The 20,131-nt window shown below is 38.7% G+C and overlaps 1 protein-coding gene across 2 annotated transcripts in view; it reads left to right on the top strand.

The window, feature by feature from the left end:
- LAMB4 (laminin subunit beta 4) overlaps window positions 1-16,000 on the top strand; it is a 95,068-nt gene extending 79,068 nt beyond the window's left edge. For both annotated transcript variants that reach the window (XM_069461864.1, XM_069461863.1), the window contains exons 29-34: window positions 1,699-1,843; window positions 4,925-5,132; window positions 7,129-7,267; window positions 9,915-10,088; window positions 11,749-11,902; window positions 15,362-16,000. In XM_069461864.1, coding sequence (XP_069317965.1) covers window positions 1,699-1,843; window positions 4,925-5,132; window positions 7,129-7,267; window positions 9,915-10,088; window positions 11,749-11,902; window positions 15,362-15,501 — 960 coding nt within the window. In that variant the 3' untranslated portion in view covers window positions 15,502-16,000. The remainder of the gene's footprint in view (window positions 1-1,698; window positions 1,844-4,924; window positions 5,133-7,128; window positions 7,268-9,914; window positions 10,089-11,748; window positions 11,903-15,361) is intronic.
- The last annotated feature ends 4,131 nt before the right edge of the window (window positions 16,001-20,131 follow it).

The raw sequence follows: 20,131 nt of genomic DNA, 5'->3' as shown, positions 1-20,131 counted from the left end.
AAATTACTTACATAGTCACGATTCTGTATTGCCACATCATTTTTCACTTATAAGCAATTCTTCACTGCTTTAACAAATATTCCTTGGTACCTACTATGTGCCAGGCGTTGATCTAGAAGTTGAGACTACAGCAGTGAACATATCAAATGCAAATCCTGGCCTTACACTGCAGCGGTTGAAATAGTCCTTAATTGTTTAATGTAATTTTAAACTATTATATTGTCCCTTCTCAAAGAAAAAAAAAATAGAAATCTCACCCCATTAACATGAGTCCTGATCGCCACTTGATTATATTATTAAGTTAATAATAGCGTTAAGTTATTGGTGTTAAAAGATAACCCATGAAATCCATATTAGCAAAATCTGGTTCAATGAGCACATCAATGGAGAACTGGAAAAGGATGAGAGAGGTTGTCATGTTGATAAAATGGTGTGCTAGTTCCCTCTTGATTAGGAGGGGGAAGAGTGCCAGAAGAGATTGTGAGAGAATTCGCAGGAGTCACTTGTGACAGAAGATGGATTGCAGAGAGATGTTTTAAGAGTGAAGTAATTTAGCGATCTCTTTCTTTCTGAATATGGTATCAACTAATCTACACTGAGATTTCATCCGTATCACTTGGTGCTTTCCTGCCTAGCATATTTATTTCTGGAATTCTCATTTTACTGCTATCCATTTTAAAGTTAAGAAAGTTCTAGAAAATTAAGGATCAACTCAAAAAAATTAAGATACACATTTTTAGTCATGTAAATGCTTCTTTTTTGTTTTATCATTTGCCAAATGACTATAATTTAAATCCTTTTCCACAAAATCTCTATGGCTCAAATTAAGCAAGCTCCTTTTGTGGGGAAATAAAGGGAGTTTTTTTTTTTTTTCCTAATTATGTTTGACCCTAATTAGCCCTACGTCTGTCACAATTAATTTATTCAATAAAGCTCAGCTTGTTGGCAATATTGTCCTATTGCTTTCTGGGTTTTTTTCCCTTTCTCAATCTAATTTGTTGGAATCCCAAGAAAAAGTCCATGACCTTTCTCAAATCACACAATGAAGAATTTGCACTTCTAGGTTGCTAGCCTATTAGTCCTATCATTCCTCCACCAAGTTTACAAAGTGTTTAGAATTTATCTTTGTAGCCCACTCTCAGTTCAAGTTCATTTATTAAGAGGAGGAATGCTTTCCTGTTAGCTTTCAAAGGAAGTACATTACTTGAATTTGAGGAATGTTTAGAAGAGTAACTGTTTTAACTTATAGAAAAGAAAATACGATGGGAGGGGTTAGGAAAAAAAATAGAAAAGAAAATGCTATCAACCCATTAAAAATGATGACCATAGCAGGTAAGTAGTCCTAAGTAATTTCTATGCAAGTTTTGGTATTATAAAATGCTAAAGCCTCATTAAAACAAGATTTGTATGTTACATTTATGTTAGAAAAATTCATCAGTACTAGGTAAATGTTGTTTTCAAATAATAATTTTGACCACTAATAATGTTCTAAAAGGTAAATTCATGCTATTAAGAAAACGTGATAATGAAAACAAATAATCACCTCGTGAAAGAGTCCTTTAAAATGAATCTATGGTTTAGCGAGAATTCCATTTAGGTTTAGTGACAGTTTTATTTGGCCCAGATAAGTAATTAAATATCATAGAACATGCCTAATTGTAGTATGTTTTTTTCATTGTTGTTTCTTTCTTATTCCAGATCAAAAATATAAGTAAACTGGCAGAAGTCTCCAAAAACAACGCCGTACAGCTAAGTGAGAAAGTGGGAAATATAAAAAACCAAAGTGAATCTGAAAGAGAAAAAATGAGTCTTTTCATCAAAAAAGTGAAAAACTTTTTATTAGGTAATTAAATATATATATATTAGGACTAGTTTTGTTTCTTCTTTTTTTTTAAATGTACACTCAAACATCATGACCAGTTCCAAATTATATTAATTGGAAATGACATGCCTAAATCAAGAAAATGATGTGCCCTTTGGTTTTAAATTTCTTAATGAGAATAATCTCAAAATACCAACTGTGTGCCAAAAAATTATGGCTCTCTGTATAAATTTAATTTGCTAATAAATCCTAGAATTTAATTAAAATTCCAAGCACATGAACTTTGTGTTTAAAATTATTTTATTATTTTTTAAAAAAGGAAAATTCAATGTTATGCCTAGATCAGATTCCCAAACCTCAGGATCAGTAACTTTCTTTGCTGACAGAGATGATATGAGATCAAAATATACCAAATTTTTGTTAGTTTGTCAAATACTATAGTGAAATAGTATCTAAAAACTTGATTATTAACTATTATTGACTGTTATTCAAGTGTTCTTTTGTTGGTTCTCTGTGACTGACCAAAAGAAACTATTGGATTCATTATTGACTGTGCCTTATTTTGGGAGAGGTTTGTTTTAAACTCCAGAGAATTATTAAAGATAAAAATCAAATTCTGTAGCTGGAAATTGACCTGAAACCTCACTCTGCAAATAATGTAGTTTGGGTACAACATTATATGGAATTAACCTTAAAAGGCTTTCTTTTCCATAACCATTTTCCAAATTCAATAAATCTAACACTCTCCATGTGAATTACTTGACAATTGGAGCATCCATTACAATCTTTACAATCACTTCACTAATCTATTTAACATACGTAAGAGATCCCTATGGCCAGGTATTTTTTTCTATCTCAGTGTTTCTAGAAATTGTAGTGGCAGCATCTAATGCTGATTTTCAAGATTAAAAATTAGGCAGAAATTACCTTTGACCAAAATAATCAGTAAAAATGAATTGGCAGTCTGTGTGGAAATCAGTCTACCGGACATTTTGTTTATTCAAAAGCAAATTTTCAATGAATTAGCTAGATGAATTGGTATTGACTGGCCCCAGATCCAGGAACTGGTTGGATTGAGAAATACTTTAGCTATTTCCATAGATACAAGTCAATCCAGGCACCAAAACAAAAACAAAATCAAAATTGCCAAATGAGTTGCATGAAAATAGTGAAATATGGTCATGGTGGAATAGGGTCTCTATAACCTGCTTTCTTCCTCATTTACTGGGTCATAGAGGCTGTCCTTTTATTATTATTCATCGTTACTGAATACATTTCTGATAAAAAACTTTAATTAACCTGAAGAATTGAAAAAATATGTGTCCAGATTGTTATTACTAAAGGCATAGAGAACTATTATAATAATATTATTACAACTAGGCATAGAGAAAAATTATTTCCCATACAAGAAACTTTACTGCTCAGGGTCCCAAGAGCTGGTGACCAGGAAGCTTATCATGCCTTGCAGTATCCTTCACCTGCCCCTTGCCTCTCCTCTTTTCCTGGCTGTAAAGCTCAAATAAAAATATCATTACAATGGATGATGTCCATACTATTCAGCTCTTCTTTGACCATCTTAATATTTTCCTTGAAATCTGAATGCCTTATTAACAAAGGTATGTGTAACTTCTCCTGAATGTTCTCTATATAAAAATTTGAATCTATTAGCTCATAATAAATCCCAAAAATATTTAATGAATTAAATTCACTTTTCACTAGAGCTTTTTTAAATTAAAAAGCTACTATTTCTTTCAAGAGCCAATAGCCTGATTCTGTTTAAAATATGGTTTTACTTTACTCACAGAAAATTCTTGTTATATTGTTTCAAAAACATTATAGAAAGTAAAATATTCTGTTTATATTAAGCAAAATAGCTAAAGCAAAAATGACTACAAAAAAGATATATACTTGTGTCATGTCACTCAAATGCTGAAAACCTTCTATGGCTCCCACTGTCTCCATAACAAAGCTTAAGTTTCTTGGCCTCAAGTTCAGGGACTGGTGTGATCTGCTTCCAGCCTTTGCAGACTTGAACTCCTCCCATTCAGACACACCACTCTCCTGCCAAGAGTGATCCACGCACTGTTTCTTGCACCACACTGAGCTTTTGCTTCTGCGACTCCCTCAGCTTAGAGTGCCTCTGACCCCTCCCCACGCTTCACAGTCTCCATAAATTTAATCTGCTATCTTCCATGGCCCAGTTTAAATGCCTGCTTAAAGTCTTTCCTGAAGTATTTTCCCCTTCCTCTGAACCCCACAACATTTTGCCTTACGTTTATCACTTCTGTTCCTATATGGTTAAGATTTGAACACAATGACTTATAGTTCCCCACTTGATGGTAAACCCCATGAGGATAATATCCAAGTCTAGCTCAAGTCCAGCTTTCCCTGTGCAACTTCACGTTGTGCCTTACATAGATGGGTGTTCAGTAAGTGACAAATGGCCATTGCTCCAAACCCTAGCAATCCATCTTGCACTTCAGTTTTCAACAGGGGCAAATTTTATTTTTCTGAAAAGCAGGGAATAGAGGTATTTAAAAGTTTCTTACAGTATGTTATTTACATGGTATTTCACTCTGTATTGTCTCAATCCTATCTCAAAGTTGGCCTTTAAGTAGTAGCGTCAGGTATAGTTAACCAATTATATAGATGAGCAAAAACTGTGAGCCTTTTTAATGTCATAGAAGACCAAAATGAAGTTTTGTTGGATTTCAAATCCAGTGCTTCCCCACCATTTCATTCATTGTGTTTAAATTGTAATGACAGACATCTAAACATTTTAGTTGCTTTTGAGTCTGTACTTCTCATAAATAATTCTTAGGATGACATTTTGTAGAACATACACACTGTTCCAAGTCTTTAGTTTTTCATTTTTCCAACAAGTGTTCAGCGAGTGTTCAGCACTACACAAGCAGCATTTCTTACAGAGAGAAGGGACAGTTAAGGATGAAGAAGAATCTATGGGACATGTACAATCTAATCCCTGTATTCTAGGGACACATAATCAAATGCAAGTGCATTTGACTTAGAGTTCGTTGTGGTTATAAGGTACAGTGTTTATTAAGGGGACATGATTGCCTAAAACCCACCTTCTTATTTAAGAGGAAAATGTGCCTCCAGAAGACATAGAGAAGCTTGCAAACGATGTACTTGACATCCACCTGCCAGGAATATCACAAAATCTCACCCATGAACTTGACAAAATACGGAAACTTATGCAACTCTGTGAGGACTACAGGACAGATGAGAACAGGCTAAATAAAGCAGCAGATGGAGCCCAAAAGCTTTTGGTGAAGGCCAAAGTAGCTGAGTAAGTACAGGATTAATATTCTTATCTTGCTCTAACAGACCATCCGCTAAAAGGCCATCTGAAAAATATTTGCCTAGGGAACTATAATGTTCAAATGAAATTACCTTGCAGTGGTTCAGCATCCAAATTGAGAGCTAAGCTGTCTTTGGAGGTGCCCCAGGAAGCTGGGCAACTGGGTGACAGTGTGCAGGGACCCTCGCTTCCTATTTCCCTTTGACTTGAAATGCCTTTCCCGTGGTCTAATCCCTCTTTATACCAGGGCACGTCAATAAATGCCATATACTAATTATATGCCAATATTTTAACAGGTGGTTGAAATACTGGTGTATCTTCCCTTCTTTACCTATTTTTGGTACTTTCCAAATAACAAGTACTATAATAAGCAACACTTTGAAAATCTAAATTAAAAAAAAACTATAGTAAAAAGATATGATGATGGGAAATGGAAAATATGGATACTAGTGCCCCAGGAATAATATGAGTCTAAAATGATATATATGGTATACAGTTAAAACTCTTGCCTCCTTCTGCCCTGCTGACTTAGCCAAGCAAACAGGAAAAGCCACCTTGATGTTTTTATGGGCATGGGGTGCCGTGGGTGAGGGTTACGGGGTCAGCTGGGTGGTGGTAACAGCAACACCTGCTGTCATTGCTGGAAGCTCAGCAGAGTGGAGACCTGAGCTGCCCTCGCTGTGTCGCCATCCACGTACACAAATGAAGCCTACCGGACTCATCCAAAAGTCCAGCCTTTCCAGGTTTAATATTTAAAACCAGGAAGATTAAGTAACTGCAGTACAATCACACACAGCAATTAAAAATGATGTTGATGAAAGATTTTTAACATGTAGATTCTTACAGCGTAATATGCTTTTTAAAAGCAGGTAACAGTTTACATGGAAGAGAATCTCTGTCGTGAAAAGAAACAATTTTGTAAGACAAAAATGCCAATATCTTAAAGGTGGCAGGATTACTGGTACACTTCCCCCTTAACTTTTTTTTGGATACTTTCTAAGTTTGATATAATGAGCACTACACTGAAAATACAAAGGGAAAAAAAGAATACAGTAAAAAGATGTGGTGGTGGGGAATAGTAGGTGCCCCAGGAATGCTGGAATGTCACAGAAATGAAATGCTTGGGCGGCAGGGGGCGGGGGGGGGGGGGGGGGGGGGGCCGTGTTGTAAGGAGGGAAGGCTCCTCAAGTTTCCAAAGAGAAAAGGAGATTACCAATGGGAGGAGAGGATGGGCTGGGTGGGGAAGGGAATATTTTGCAATTTAGCTAGTTCTGTTCTGGGCACAAGCATTTCTAATGATGCTTCTGCAAAGGTCTGTCTGATATTTCACTCCCTCAGAACGTTCTTCTCCAGGTGGTTTTGAGCCCATAGATCTAAGTATCTGGTGAATGTTGACTTGAGGTGAGTTCATGTCTGCAAAATAGACTGGATCACTTGGAATGCTTGTGATTTTAACCTCTGATGAGGCCCCTGAGTGGCTGGAATGTTAGTGAAGCTTAAATAACCCTGAATAAACACAGCCTGAAAATGCAGGGCCTTTAGCCTCTCTCTGCTCTCAGTGGGGCCTCTCGGCTCTCCCACCCCCTACTCCCCACACTCCAATAAGGGTTTGGAGAGTGTCACTTACATTTTAGAAATTAGGGAATCAAAATTGGCTGAGCATAGTTTATGTATGCAAAGCTTGCCAGTTACACCCCCCAAACCTCCCTGCTTATGACAAATAAAGGAAAAACAAGACCTATATCCTTAATTTCCATATCCAGTGAAATCTGTATCTACTGGGTATGCATGTGTATGTATGTATGTGTTTTTACTGGCATTTAAATATAACTATCTCAAAGACTTCAGCACTTTCCCTTGCTTAAGTAATATAAATTTATAAATAATTCAGCAAGGTTTTTAGTTGAGGCGAATAAACTCTCATAGTGAAAGAAATGAATAATTGTATATTTATCTAACGTGGTATGCTAATATCTTACCTTAGGAAAGCAGCAAATGCTCTATTAAATCTTGACAAAACGTTGAACAAGTTGCAACAAGCTCACATCATTCAAGGACGGGCAAACTCGACCATCACACAGCTGACTGCAGAGATAACAAAAATAAGAAAGAATGTGCTGCAGGTATTTCTCTATCTTCCTGGAAACCAGCCCAAAACAGGTTTTGAGGGTGGAAACAGCACAGTAGTTCTTATGTATGCCAATGTCATGCTTGCCTTGCCTGTCTGATGGGATTACTTTGAGGATAAAATAAGATTTCGGTAGTATTAGGCATTTAACTAATGTTCTGCATGAATGTTAGCAGTATTGTTACATTAATGTTGGCAGCATTATGCATTTAATTAATGCTCTACAGAGCCCTCTCTAGCGTCACTTCATCGATTATGACCGTCTCTGGGGTCGCACCAAGGCAGGTGCTACCACCAGCTTGTAAATGAGGAAACTAAGACTCAGAGAGTTTAAGTGATTGCTTAAGGTCGCACAGCTAGTTAGTGGTAGATATGAGGCCAGGGCTCATTCCTGCTGACACCAGGGAAAGGAAGAGAGTTTTAAAAGCTCACAAACCAAAGAAAAACAGAGCAATTATTGCAAGGTTTTGTAACTACATTTGCATGAAATCCCATCAGAGTATCCTAAAACTGAAAGAACATCTCACCCAAAAGAACTTGTTGCATCCAGAGTTCGATGGGAGCAAGACCCTGGATTGACCCACATGGTGGACCAGGGAGAGGAAGGCTGGAGTTGGAGGACAGAGCAGCCCCAGTCCCATGGTGTGAGGTCTGTTCCTCCAAGGCTCCATCCTATCATAGCTGCTTCCGTACAGTTTGTGAGTTACTCAGCCTCTGTTCTTCAGCTGTGTTTTATAGATTTACTACATGCATCTCGAGAAGAAAAGCAGAAAGCAACAGAACAGGAAGTAGTGCACCAGGAAATGAAAGCGTTAGCTATGAAGAGGTTGTCAGTACAGGGTAGCAAAAAAGAAGCCCCCCCCGCCCCCCCCCCCCCCCCCCCCCCCCCCCCCCCCCCCCCGCCCACACCGCTTTTCCCCTTCTGGGCATATACTCTAGAACAAGGGTTAGCAAAATACAGCCACAGGCCATATTGTCCACGCTGCTTTTGCAGTGTAATGGCACAGAGTTGAATGGTTGCAACAGAGACTGTATGAACCAGATCATGAAGTGTAAAATATTTACTGTCTGGCCCATTACAGAAAAGTTTGCAGATACCTGCTCTAGGAATACTCTCATATGTGCCATAAGGCATAGGAAGGGACTTCCATTTCTAAAAATATGGTAGACCAATACCCTAGGGAACCCTCCTATTAGGAAAAAAAAATTAAAAATGTTAGAGAGGATATTTAATTTAAGTACAGAGCTGAATTAGTAAGAAACTCAGGACATCCTCAGAGGCCAAAAATGACAGGAAAGCACGAATGCAGAGGTAATTAAGCACTAACCTGACGGCAGGTAGAAGGCATCTGCCAATCCCTGGTGCATTAGAGCTTGGGGTTTTAATGGTCACCATGCATGACAGACAGAAATCAAAGCCCATGCAGGGAGGGAACAAGATCCCTGCATAGAGCTGGGACTCCAAAAGGCAAAACCCTCAGTGAAATGTTAAATTCTCTCTCTCTCTCTCTCTCTCTCTCTCTCACACACACACACACACACACACACACACACACAGAGTTCATAGAGAAACTTGCCTCTGGGTTGGAGAGTAAAGTCCCCACTAAGATTTGCTAACCACAAACTGGCTCTTATGTAAATTTGGGGCTAGAATTCACACTACCTGGGTGGCCCCCAAAACCCAGGCTAAAACTGTCATTTGAAGTGGTCCTGGCTTGGTAGTGCTCTCAGATGCCTGACAGAGGAAAAATCCCCTCCAAAGGAATGACCTTAAACACTAGCTAGCCTTTAAGAAGATCCTCCAAACACATAAAGAAACACATTACCTTAAACAAGAGTCTTTAGAAATAATGAACAACAGGTATTACCATTATTGGATATAGAATATAAAATAAGAATGTTTACTATGTTTAAGAAAATCCAAAAAGGTATGAAAGTATGATCAATGAACAAGAGACAAGAGCTAACAAATAATTAATTAGATTTGAAATATATTTAAACAGGACTTCTAGGTATGATAAATATAGTCACTGAAATAAGAAACAAGTATAAAATATACTATTTGTAAGGGAAAAAATTAGAAGCCACCTGAACTAGCTGGAGAATAAAAAAATAAATTGTATATTCTAACAATAGAATACTTTAAATTGGTAAAAATCAATGAACTAAAGCTGTAGAAATTAACTTAAATGACCTGCAAAAGCATGATTTTGAATTTAAAAAAACAGGTTGCAGAAATATACAATATGATATATTTATAGAAGGTGAAAAATAAATACCACATTCTTAGGAACACTGCATAGCCTGTAGTAAAAAGCCTACAGAAACACATGGAATGACAAATACTAGATTCAGGATAGTGGTTGCCTTTGGGAGAAGAGAGAGAAGATATGATGGGGAGTGATACATAGAAGCCCTTAGCTCATTATCAATGCTTTATTCTTAAACTGGCTGGTGGCTACATGGATATTTGTCAGATTTTTTCAGAACATTTTGTATGTTTGAAATATTTTATTATAACATTTTTTAATACATGCAACAGAAAAAGCGAAGGCATTATTTCCCTTTACACCCAGCTTATATCATTTATTTTCTTGTTTCATAAAGAAATTTTCCCTTTCTGGTCTTTAAATCAACAACAGGCTGAAAACCAAGCCAAGGACATGAAGAATGCGCTGGACTTAGCCAAGCAGCCGTCAGAGCTGGAGGACGGACTTTCGCTGCTGTGGACCAAGTTGCAAAGGAACGAAGACCAAGCTGTCAGTGTGAAAGCTCAGGCCGGATCCGCCCACCGCCAGGCTGAGCGCGTTGAGCAGGTCATTAGTCCTACTACTGCCACCAAGAGCAGGCAAACTGTGCTTCCGTGAAAGATAATCTTTTACCCCAGATTTTTGGGCCATTTCTCAGCATTTCCTTTTTTTTTTTTTTTTTTTTTTTTGAGACAGAGTCTCACTTTGTTGCCCAGGCTAGAGTGAGTGCCGTGGCGTCAGCCTAGCTCACAGCAACCTCAAACTCCTGGGCTCAAGCAATCCTCCTGCCTCAGCCTCCCGAGTAGCTGGGACTACAGGCATGCGCCACCATGCCCAGCTAATTTTTTCTATATATATTTTTAGTTGTCCATATAATTTCTTTCTATTTTTAGTAGAGACGGGGTCTCGCTCTTGCTCAGGCTGGTCTCGAACTCCTGACCTTGAGCGATCCACCCGCCTCGGCCTCCCAGAGTGCTAGGATTACAGGCGTGAGCCACCGCGCCCGGCCTCAGCATTTCCTTTTATGCAGGTCTGTGATTCAGTGGTGTATGTTCGAGGGATCCTGACACACAAGGATCTTCCATAGCAGGAGCCCGTCTCTGTAGATGACAGAAGTCCCTGGCCAAGTCATGCTGGAGTGTGCCCTGCCCCGTCTGCCCATCCTAGTGTTCTTAGTGGTGTCCTGGTCAAATAGCCCATAAATCAAATTTGCCCTGAACTTCCGAACTTGCCCAATGTGTGGTGTTTGTCTATATTGCATGTATTTGCCCTTTACTCTAATTCAATCACATAACATATAAAGAAAACAATAAATGAAAGTCACCTGCCAAAGAGAGTAGATCAAGTTACCAAAATCAGAGTGAGTTAATTAAACAGTTGTGGAAAGTGGCCTGTTAATTTAGGTTGCTGAAAGAACCTATCAACTCATTTTCTTAACAAGAAGTCTTTTGGTTGGTCTCATAATATGATAGCTTAAACAAAAGAAAAATGTTATTGTTTTTACAATTGGTCTATTCCCTTGCTTTCAATTCCTAATGTACTGAGTATATTTCCAGTGACTTAAGAGTTGAGAACATTTTCTGTGGAACAGAGATTAAGAAAGGTACTTTCTACTCACTCTCTTCCCATCTCCGTATTTCGTTCCCAGCTCTGGCCTTTATTCATATACTTAACCTTCCAACTTGTCAACAACACAGGCTAATCCAAAGATTTCTATTCTGTTTCCAAGGGAGATCTACTTCCCTTAATGCCCCCTTTCTCTCATTTCTGTCTTACCTTTTTGACAACCAAATAAGGTATCCTTGCTGCTTCTATATCTTCATCACTTACTCTGGCCTTCCTTTCAATGTACAACTGATCGACCCAAGTGAACCAGAGATTTGTCAAGGACACGATTAGATCATTTCTGTCTTCTGTATCTCCCATCATAACGTAGTGCAAAACAAGCAATTGATGCCTCATAAATAGTTGCTTTGACATGCAGTAATGATGGACATTTTGTAACAAAGGAGTTTTATTTTTCATTGACACTGAGATACTTTCTTTCAACCTGAAAAAACATGCATGCAAACAAAAGCCCTGCTGGAAATATCAAAGTGACTTAAGCATATTGACTAGATTATGATTTCGTCTGTCTTCCTTTTATGAGTGGTATTAGAAAAATCATCATGCATATGTACATGCTTTATAAATATTTTCTGGTCATGGGAGTGTTGCTCTCTTACAGGAGTTTGTTGAGCTGAAAAAACAATATGCTATTCTTCAACATAAAACAAACACTACAGGACTGACAAAGGAAACATTAGAAAAAGTTAAACAGCTAAAAGATGCTGCAGAAAAATTGGCTGGAGATACAGAAGACAAGATAAGAAGAATAACAGGTATCTATTCTTTTACCCACCCCACCAGTTTGACAATAACCTCATACTACTCTCCCTTCCTGGTAGAATTTATACCAATTTCAATTTATCTTTAACACAGTTTGATTAACCACATAAGAGTCCACTGAGGAGAGAGAAGTAGGAATTGGTCTTGTGTTTTGGGAACTGCAAGTTAACAAGCCTCTTCTTGCGTGGATTTGCCTAGAAAGATGTTAATGAGCATCTGTCCAGCATTAAAACAAACTGAGCTTTCCTTTAGGCACCTTGAAATGTCCTTTTCCTAATTCAGTGTTCTGTCTAAAGGTACAGTTTTGCTTGTCACCCTGGGGTACGACTGGCATGTAGTATAGAGGCCAGGGATGTTGCTAAATATCCTACAATGCACAGGACAGCTCCCCACAACAAACAGTTATCCTGCCCACAATGTCAACAGTGCCAAGACTGAGAAACTCTGTCCTAACTGACACTGCTTATTTTTCCTCTCATGTACGTAACTCTTTTGGGATCGGTATGATAGGGCACTAGGTCATCTAGCATACATATTTGGATAGCAATCCAGAAGGAATCACATTCTGGACAAGGATTTTGATCAAAATGGACATTTTGATGCAAACAAAGTATAGAAAATATAAAATACATACAATAAGAAAGCTAATCAGAATATTTTTCCCACAATTCATATTTATGATTTTTCTTGGCAATGATGTTTTTAACTACCTCTAAATCACCAAGAAATATCAAATGGTGAGTGTATAGTTTTATTCTTGGTTGTATTTACTGTCTCCCAAAACTTTAATTATATTAATTAGGAATATGAGTAACTCTTAAATATTTAAATAACCAAAACTCCTCAGTTATAAATGCTTCTTTTTTAGAAAATGAGTCTTTGGCTTTACAACCACTTATATCATCACTATGACATGAAAAAAATGAATTGCAACATTAACATGGGCCAGAGTCAGGAAAAAGACATACCAAAGTGCTAACATTAGTTATTTCTGGTGAGGCAAGGGAACGAAGAGGAAACCACTTCTGTGTACATTTGTATAATTGTTTTAAAAGCAGCTGGTGAGCAGCTGGTGTATGGGTAATTTTTTTTTTTTTTTCATTTTTAACTATTTTCCTTAAAATTTTTAAAAGGAAAGTCTAGGATAGATGGAATTTTTTTTTACCTTACATTCCATAGACAATACTGTGAAAATCAGTTTCTATTATTTCAGACCCTGGTCCTTACTACAGTAGCAAAAGCTTGAGGAGAGTATTTCTGTCCTGTGTTTTATGTCAGAGTCCAGATTGTTTCCACTGATCCCCATTGACTGAAACTTTTATAGTTCTTAAAATCAGATTGGCAGCCAGGCCCTGCCACCCCCATGGAACTTTGAGTCTGTTGGGTCACAGCAACAGACAGAAAGTGTACTCACACATAATTCTGAATAATGTATTTATAAATGGACTTGTCTCAATTATCTATTCACTGCATAGTAAACCCCCCCAAAATTTAATGGCTTGAAACAACAACCATTCTTACTTTGCTGTGGGGTGCCTGGGTGGTTCTTCTGCGGGCCTCACCCGGGCTACTCAAGCAGCTACGTTGGCTGATGGCTCAACCCGTCACCCCAGACCCGGGCTGGGCTGAGCTGCTGGCGTGCTCTCTCCATGGTCTGTCATCCCGGCTGCCTTACAGCCTGGTGGTTTCAGGGTTCCCCAAGAGTGACAAGAGAAGATGCCAGGTCTTGAGATCCTGCAACATCATTTCTTCTACTTTCTATTGGTCGAAACCAGCCCAGGTTCAGGGGCATAGGGGTGGAAAGAAGGGAAGTAGATTCTACTTCTTGATGGGAGGAACTACAAAGAATGCACAAGAATTAGGGGAACCAGCTGAGGGTGTGGAGGGTACCAGGTGACTAGCAACAGTCAGAAGCCATTAGCATCCTAGGCCTGAAGGGACAGGGGAAGCAGGAATGTTACCAGAGCCCTGTGAACACTGCCCCGTCAGGGAAGAGGCCACCCTGCAGGAGCTGGAGCTCACATGCAAGAAAGAACTGCCAGAACCTGGTGCTGAACAGGGGTGGGAACTGTGGTCTCTCCACCCTGTGGTCATGTGTCAGCACGTCCATTGGCCGAGTAGGAATGCAAGGCAGAGGTCAAGGCAGCCAGGAGTGTCCTCCATGAAGTTTAGCTTTCCTGGACACAGAACAGGGTGGAGAATGGGTCTGGTGGGGGAAATGAGAAGTAACCAGATCGATCATATTAACTTACCTGGTAGAAACACCGGGGTCTTTTTTCCTTTTTGTCCAAATATATTTCCAGTATTAAATCCCCTGTTCAATCCCAAATGCTGTTTGAAAGTTTCTAGAGCAGAACACATACCACCTTGGCAGCTCTTTAGCCTTTGAACAGTCATGACTACAGAAAGTTCTTTATATTCAGACAAATTCTTCCTTCATGGAGCTGGTCCTGCTGGCTTCCATTTTATTTCCTCAGGATAACAGAGGACATATGTACGCTCCTTCCTAAGCTGCCCCTTCACATACTTGAAAATAGCTATGGCTATCCACGTGCCCTGGATCTTTTCTCCACGTGAAATATCATCAGTTAATTCAATATTTGTTCATAGGACAGTTTCAAATTTCTTCAGCAATCTGGCTTTTTCCTCAAAACACATGTTAGTTTCACAGTTACTCCAAATCAACTTCGTACTCACGTGTGATCTGACCAAATGAAGTGGACATTTACCTTTCTCCTTCTAGAAGTTCCACTTCTACCCAAGGTCTGAGTTTGTTTTAGAAAGGCCACCTCATACTGTTAACTGTAGCTCTCTAAGCCTCTTCTATCCACTACTTATGGGCTCCTTGTTAAGGTTTACTAGAATCCCCAGATACTTGTTGAATGAAGAATGACTAAATGAAGGCATGGATAGCTGGCTAAATGGATGGAATAACATATCCATGGGTTGATGGATGGATAAGAGTGAAGCCAAGAAAGGCATCACCTTGCTCTTACTGTTCAGAGACTTTAATATCAACAAGGAAGAAGAATGAAGAAATGAAAATGTCATTCCTTTTTTCCAAGAGATTGGAAAACACTGAAGTGAAGGACACATGTTTAAAAATGAAGTTAAAGTAATAAGAACAAATCTTTGGAAATATAGCACTTCACCAAATCCAATCAAGGCTGTTACCCGTCTTTTCATTTCTCATGAATTCTAACCAGCAACAGACTCACATTGATAAATGCCTTTAGATATACAAATTTTTAGACAAAAAAATATCCATTTGCTCTGTACATGTGAAAACCTTGAGAAGTTTGGTGAAAATAGATGTTTTATCCATGGAATCAAAACGCAAAACTAAATCTACCTTTAAGAGGCACACAAATCCCTGTGCTTGGTACGATGCGGATATCCAGGAAGAATTGATCAAATGGAAACCTATCATTTCTTACATTTTCTTCTTTCAGATTTAGAAAAAAAGATCCAAGATTTGAATCTCAGTAGACAAGAAAAAGCCGATCAACTGAAACAATTAGAAGATCAAGTTGTCGCCATTAAAAATGAAATTGTTAAACAAGAAAATAAATATGCTACCTGCTACAGTTAGGTAGAGTTCAAGTGCAAAAGATCGTGCCTTCGTTTCTGGGTTCTGATGAGCAAACTTGAGGAGCTGCACTGAACTTGTGAAATACCAATGGTCCGCCTCTCCCACCTTCCCTTCCCCACCCCTCTCCTTACTACGCCGCTGCTCTGTGTGGCTGGAGGGGGAAACTGGGCCAGCAAAATGCCACTTCAGTGCCCCTTTATAGTAGAGAAGGGGAAGTAAAGAGATTGGCTCTGGTTTCAGAAACCTTTCCTCTTGCCTTCCTTTCTCTTTCACAACTTAAAATAATTGGCTACACATGGAAGGTAAAAGTTTACATACGTACTGTATTTATGAATGATCACTTCAGTCAAGTGAACCTAAATGCTAACTAAATGTCTCTAATACTAGGATGGAATATGGATGGCTTGCACTAGATTGTCCTATATTTTATATTTATTTGCATTTGCTTTTATTTGTAAAACTATTATTCTCTTTGGGATAAAATGCATACAGTTAAAAATGTAACTTGCTTTCACACCTGTTTTCCTATATGCTCATTCTCTCAACTAGAGGATTGTTTTCTGCAAATGACATTGAAACAGTATTCACATTCGCTTGGTAAGTGGGAAAAAGGAAGGAAGGAAAGGAGGGGAGGAGGGAAGGACGGGAGGAGGGAGAGAAGGAAGGAAAGAAGGAAAGGAAGAAAAGAAGACAGTATTCACAAAGATAATTATTGAACTACTTTTCATAATTTGCAGGCATTTCTGCTATAAAATCTACTTATTTTTAAAAGACTAGCAATCATGTTCTTATTGTTTAGTATAAAAGATCAGATTGTCTCATTTCAGAATGAATGATTTTACATCAGCTTTTTTTGCACATTCGATTTATAATAGAGCACATTGCTTCTGTTTGCGAAAGCTGTCTTTCAGAGGGATTATTTTAAGAAATAATATACATCAACATTGATGTATGAAAGAGGAAGATCAGCTGGAGCTTTTCTATTAAGGACTGGCTCATAAAAAATGGATTTAAAAATTCAACAAAAGGGCTTTAGGATTACACATAAATAGAAAAATTCTTAAAAATTTAGGCCATTAAAGAAAATTATGGGATTTATTTCCCAAGAGATCCTGGACAATAGAAGGAAACTTTTCTACAGGAAGGACCACCCCAGAAATCTCTCTTGAAGGATACAATTGTAAAATTCCACATATCCAGCATTGAGATTTGCAAACCTCTACCAATGAACTGTGCATAAAATGATCCAGAGAGTCAAAAAAAAGGCAGCTGTTGCAAAGTCTAAGTTCTTTACTCCAATGCTGGAGTGGAACACATTCCAGCTTCCCCATCAGGGACTGACTTTCAACTCTGTACAAATGATACACAATTTTACACGCATGGTTTTTTGTTTGCAATAGCAATATTTAATTGTTCTTTTTTTTCAGTGATCAGAGACTATGCAAGTAGTAGGCCAGGGGGTGTGGGAAGAGATATTATCTGCTGACTGGGAGGACTGACTGGCTGTTGAGTTCTGGAGAGGCAGAAAAATCCCAGCAGTTAGAAAAGCACACTTACCTGGGAAATCAAGTGAAAAGGCAAGATAAACTCATCATCCCAGGAGACCCCCAGGCATTGTAGTTTGATGAGGTTAAAAAGTATGTGATGTACTTTGGAAAGATTTCAATTATATATGGTTGTGCTTTCTAAACTTAATAAGGTTTAGTTATCTAAAAAAAAAAAAGTACATATGTGAAAAATCTCATTCCTCACTAATGTCAGATAAATCATTCTAACTTCTATTACTTGCTGTATCAGTTGTCCAAGGGAAGGTTCAGTGAAATAGCGTGTCTTATACATCTCAAAATAATTTGACAACGTGTATCAAGATCTAAGACCCAGTAATTCTGCTGTTGAACCTGTATACTAAGAAAATAATCTTTAACGATGAGGGGGGAAAACCTTTGTGGTCAACTCATTGCAGCACTCCTTATATTAACAATGCAAAGAACCTAAAAACAATAAAAAGCCAATTAAATATTATGATTTTACCAGTCTGAGTTCTTGGATGCACACACTGAAAACCAACAACAGCTTATTAAGCAGGAAAGGAATTTATTGAAAGGATATCTGATACCACACAACTGAAGAAATGGCTGGAGAAAATGTCACTAAGGACAACTATGCATCTGGGAATACTCCCAAGATCACACCTCAGTACACTCACTCAGGCTAGGATGCTGGTGCCAGCCCCACTGGACACTCTCCACCATTCCAGGGACTTCCAGCTGTCTCTGCAACTGGTGTCACTCTTGCTCCGCGTCCCTTGTGGGAGTATCCAGTTGGCTAAGCCACTTCCCCTGCCCTGGCTGCCATCTAGTAAGTAGGAGAACATCTGCCCCTTTGGGCTTTGGTATTATGGGGGGAGTTTTGCTTTCACCTATCTTTGGAATCTTGGAGGCAAGATAGGAAAGATTTTGATGCCAGGCATCAAAAAACTACAGATTTAAAGTCCATGTCTGAGACTTCCAAATATCATAAGACATTCTTCATGCCATTTTCCCTTCTCAAATAAAAATAAATGCTTCCACCAAACCAAATGTAGCACCCAGCAAAATGAAAGCACATCTACCCTGTCTCCCAGGTGCACCATTACAGTCCTGTCTGGATACAGTGCAACTTATAATCAAACTGCACCACCAAACACCAAGTATAGAATAGTGGGAGAAGGAAGGGAGATAAAAAGGAAATGAAATACATTTGATAATTAAAAATATAAATATAGACAAAACATAGCATATTGAGAAATAGGTGGAGGCTGCAGACTTCATTTCTGTCACTCCTCAGGAGGCTATTGCTGAGATTTATCATCTTCCTGCACTCTAGTTGGGCGTAGAGTGAGTGTGCTTACATCCTTCCCTGGACGAGGCAGTGCAAGGATTGCTGTCCCAGGCACACCCCTCCCCACTGCCACTGAGCACCAGCAGCTCTATTTCCCTTTAAGAGTCAGGATCAATTACACCAGTCAAAGTTACATACCACCACCCGCTTTTTTTTGGCTGTTTATCCTTTCGCTTGAGGATCCTGAACTATCTGGGTATTGGTATGTATTCCAATTCAGTGGAACAACCGTTGTGTCATCTGGTAAAAACATACTTCCTTAGAGAACAGAGCCCAAAGTCACAGGTACAGAAAGTAAAATTTTGCCTGTAAGTTATCTGGATATAATCACGAGCAGTGTCCTATGTATTTCCACTCTTGGTTTCAGATCCACGTGTTCTGCCTGCAGGATGTTCCGTCATCTTTCACTGTAGAAGGCACAGCTCTGCCTCCCAGCTAAGAAAGAGGATTTGATGTGAGTACCCAAAAAACAAAATAAGAGTCAAAGTATATAAAGCACCTATACATACACAGTCAATTGATAAGATGATTAGATGATACATTTTAGTTCTTTTATTTATTTATTTATTTATTTCAGCCTATTATGGGGGTACAAAAGTGTAGGTTACAAATATTGCTCTTGCCCCCCTCCAGATCAGAGCTTCAAACGTGTCTATCCCCTAGACGGAGCGCATCGCACTCATTATGTACATATACACCCATCCCCTCCCCCACCACATCTGCCCGACACCTGATTAATGTTATTCCTAAATGTGCTCTTAGGTGATGATCAGTGAAACCAATTTGATGGTGAGTACATGTGGTGCTTATTTTTCCATTCTTGGGATATTTCACTTAGTAGAATGGGTTCCAGCTCTATCCAGGAAAATACAAGAGGTGCTATACCACCATTGTTTCTTATAGCTGAGTAGCACTCCATGGTATACATATACCACATTTTATTAATCCACTCATGTATTGATGGGCACTTGGGTTGTTTCCACATCTTTGCAATTGTGAATTGTGCTGCTCATTTTAGTTCTTTATGTGAAATATTTACATACATCAACCTACATACATTTTCTTTATTATATTGTCCTACTAGTTTTATAATTTGAGCTGATTGGAAATCACATCTACCCAACACTGGGAGATCTGATAAGGTGTGCGAGGGACCAACATGGCGAAGTTGAGATGGAAGGTAAGCATCTCATAGCAGGGCAGTCGTAAGAGAATCAAAGTTTGAACCTCAGAGGCCAGGTAAAAACATTTGGAACCCAGCTAGTCATATCAGAAAATCAACATAAAGATCAGGAAACAAGTCACCATCAGGTAGTTGGTGTGGCCCATTTAAGCAGACAATTCTATCTTTTCTCCCAGATTAGAAGCCAATTGCAGGTGAAGGGCAGCTCAGAGCCAGTAGGTGGAAACAATTAGGAAAATCACCCACATGGCACAATGAAGTAAAGGAAATCCCAAGGCAGATCCTGGCAAAAATGCAAGAGCCTTTTGGGGGACAGGCTGGAAATTGCTGTCCAATACCCATTCTACCCCTTCTTCCTTTGGTGACTAGAACTCCTCTGTGTTTTAAACAGGCACATAGTGGCCTGCCTAGGACTATAGTTCCTCACTTGCAGTTCAATATGACCATGTGACTAAATTCTGGCTAACAGGATACAAGTGTAAGTATTTGTGTGCAACTTCCAGGGACCTTAAAAGGAAGCTGTTTGTGCTCTATGGTTGGTAGAATAATGGCCCCCAAAAGATATCC

This window comes from Eulemur rufifrons, chromosome 29 (genome assembly GCF_041146395.1).
Source record: "Eulemur rufifrons isolate Redbay chromosome 29, OSU_ERuf_1, whole genome shotgun sequence".
NCBI classification, from domain to species: domain Eukaryota; kingdom Metazoa; phylum Chordata; class Mammalia; order Primates; family Lemuridae; genus Eulemur; species Eulemur rufifrons.
This window is presented reverse-complemented; position numbering and strand designations above follow the sequence as displayed.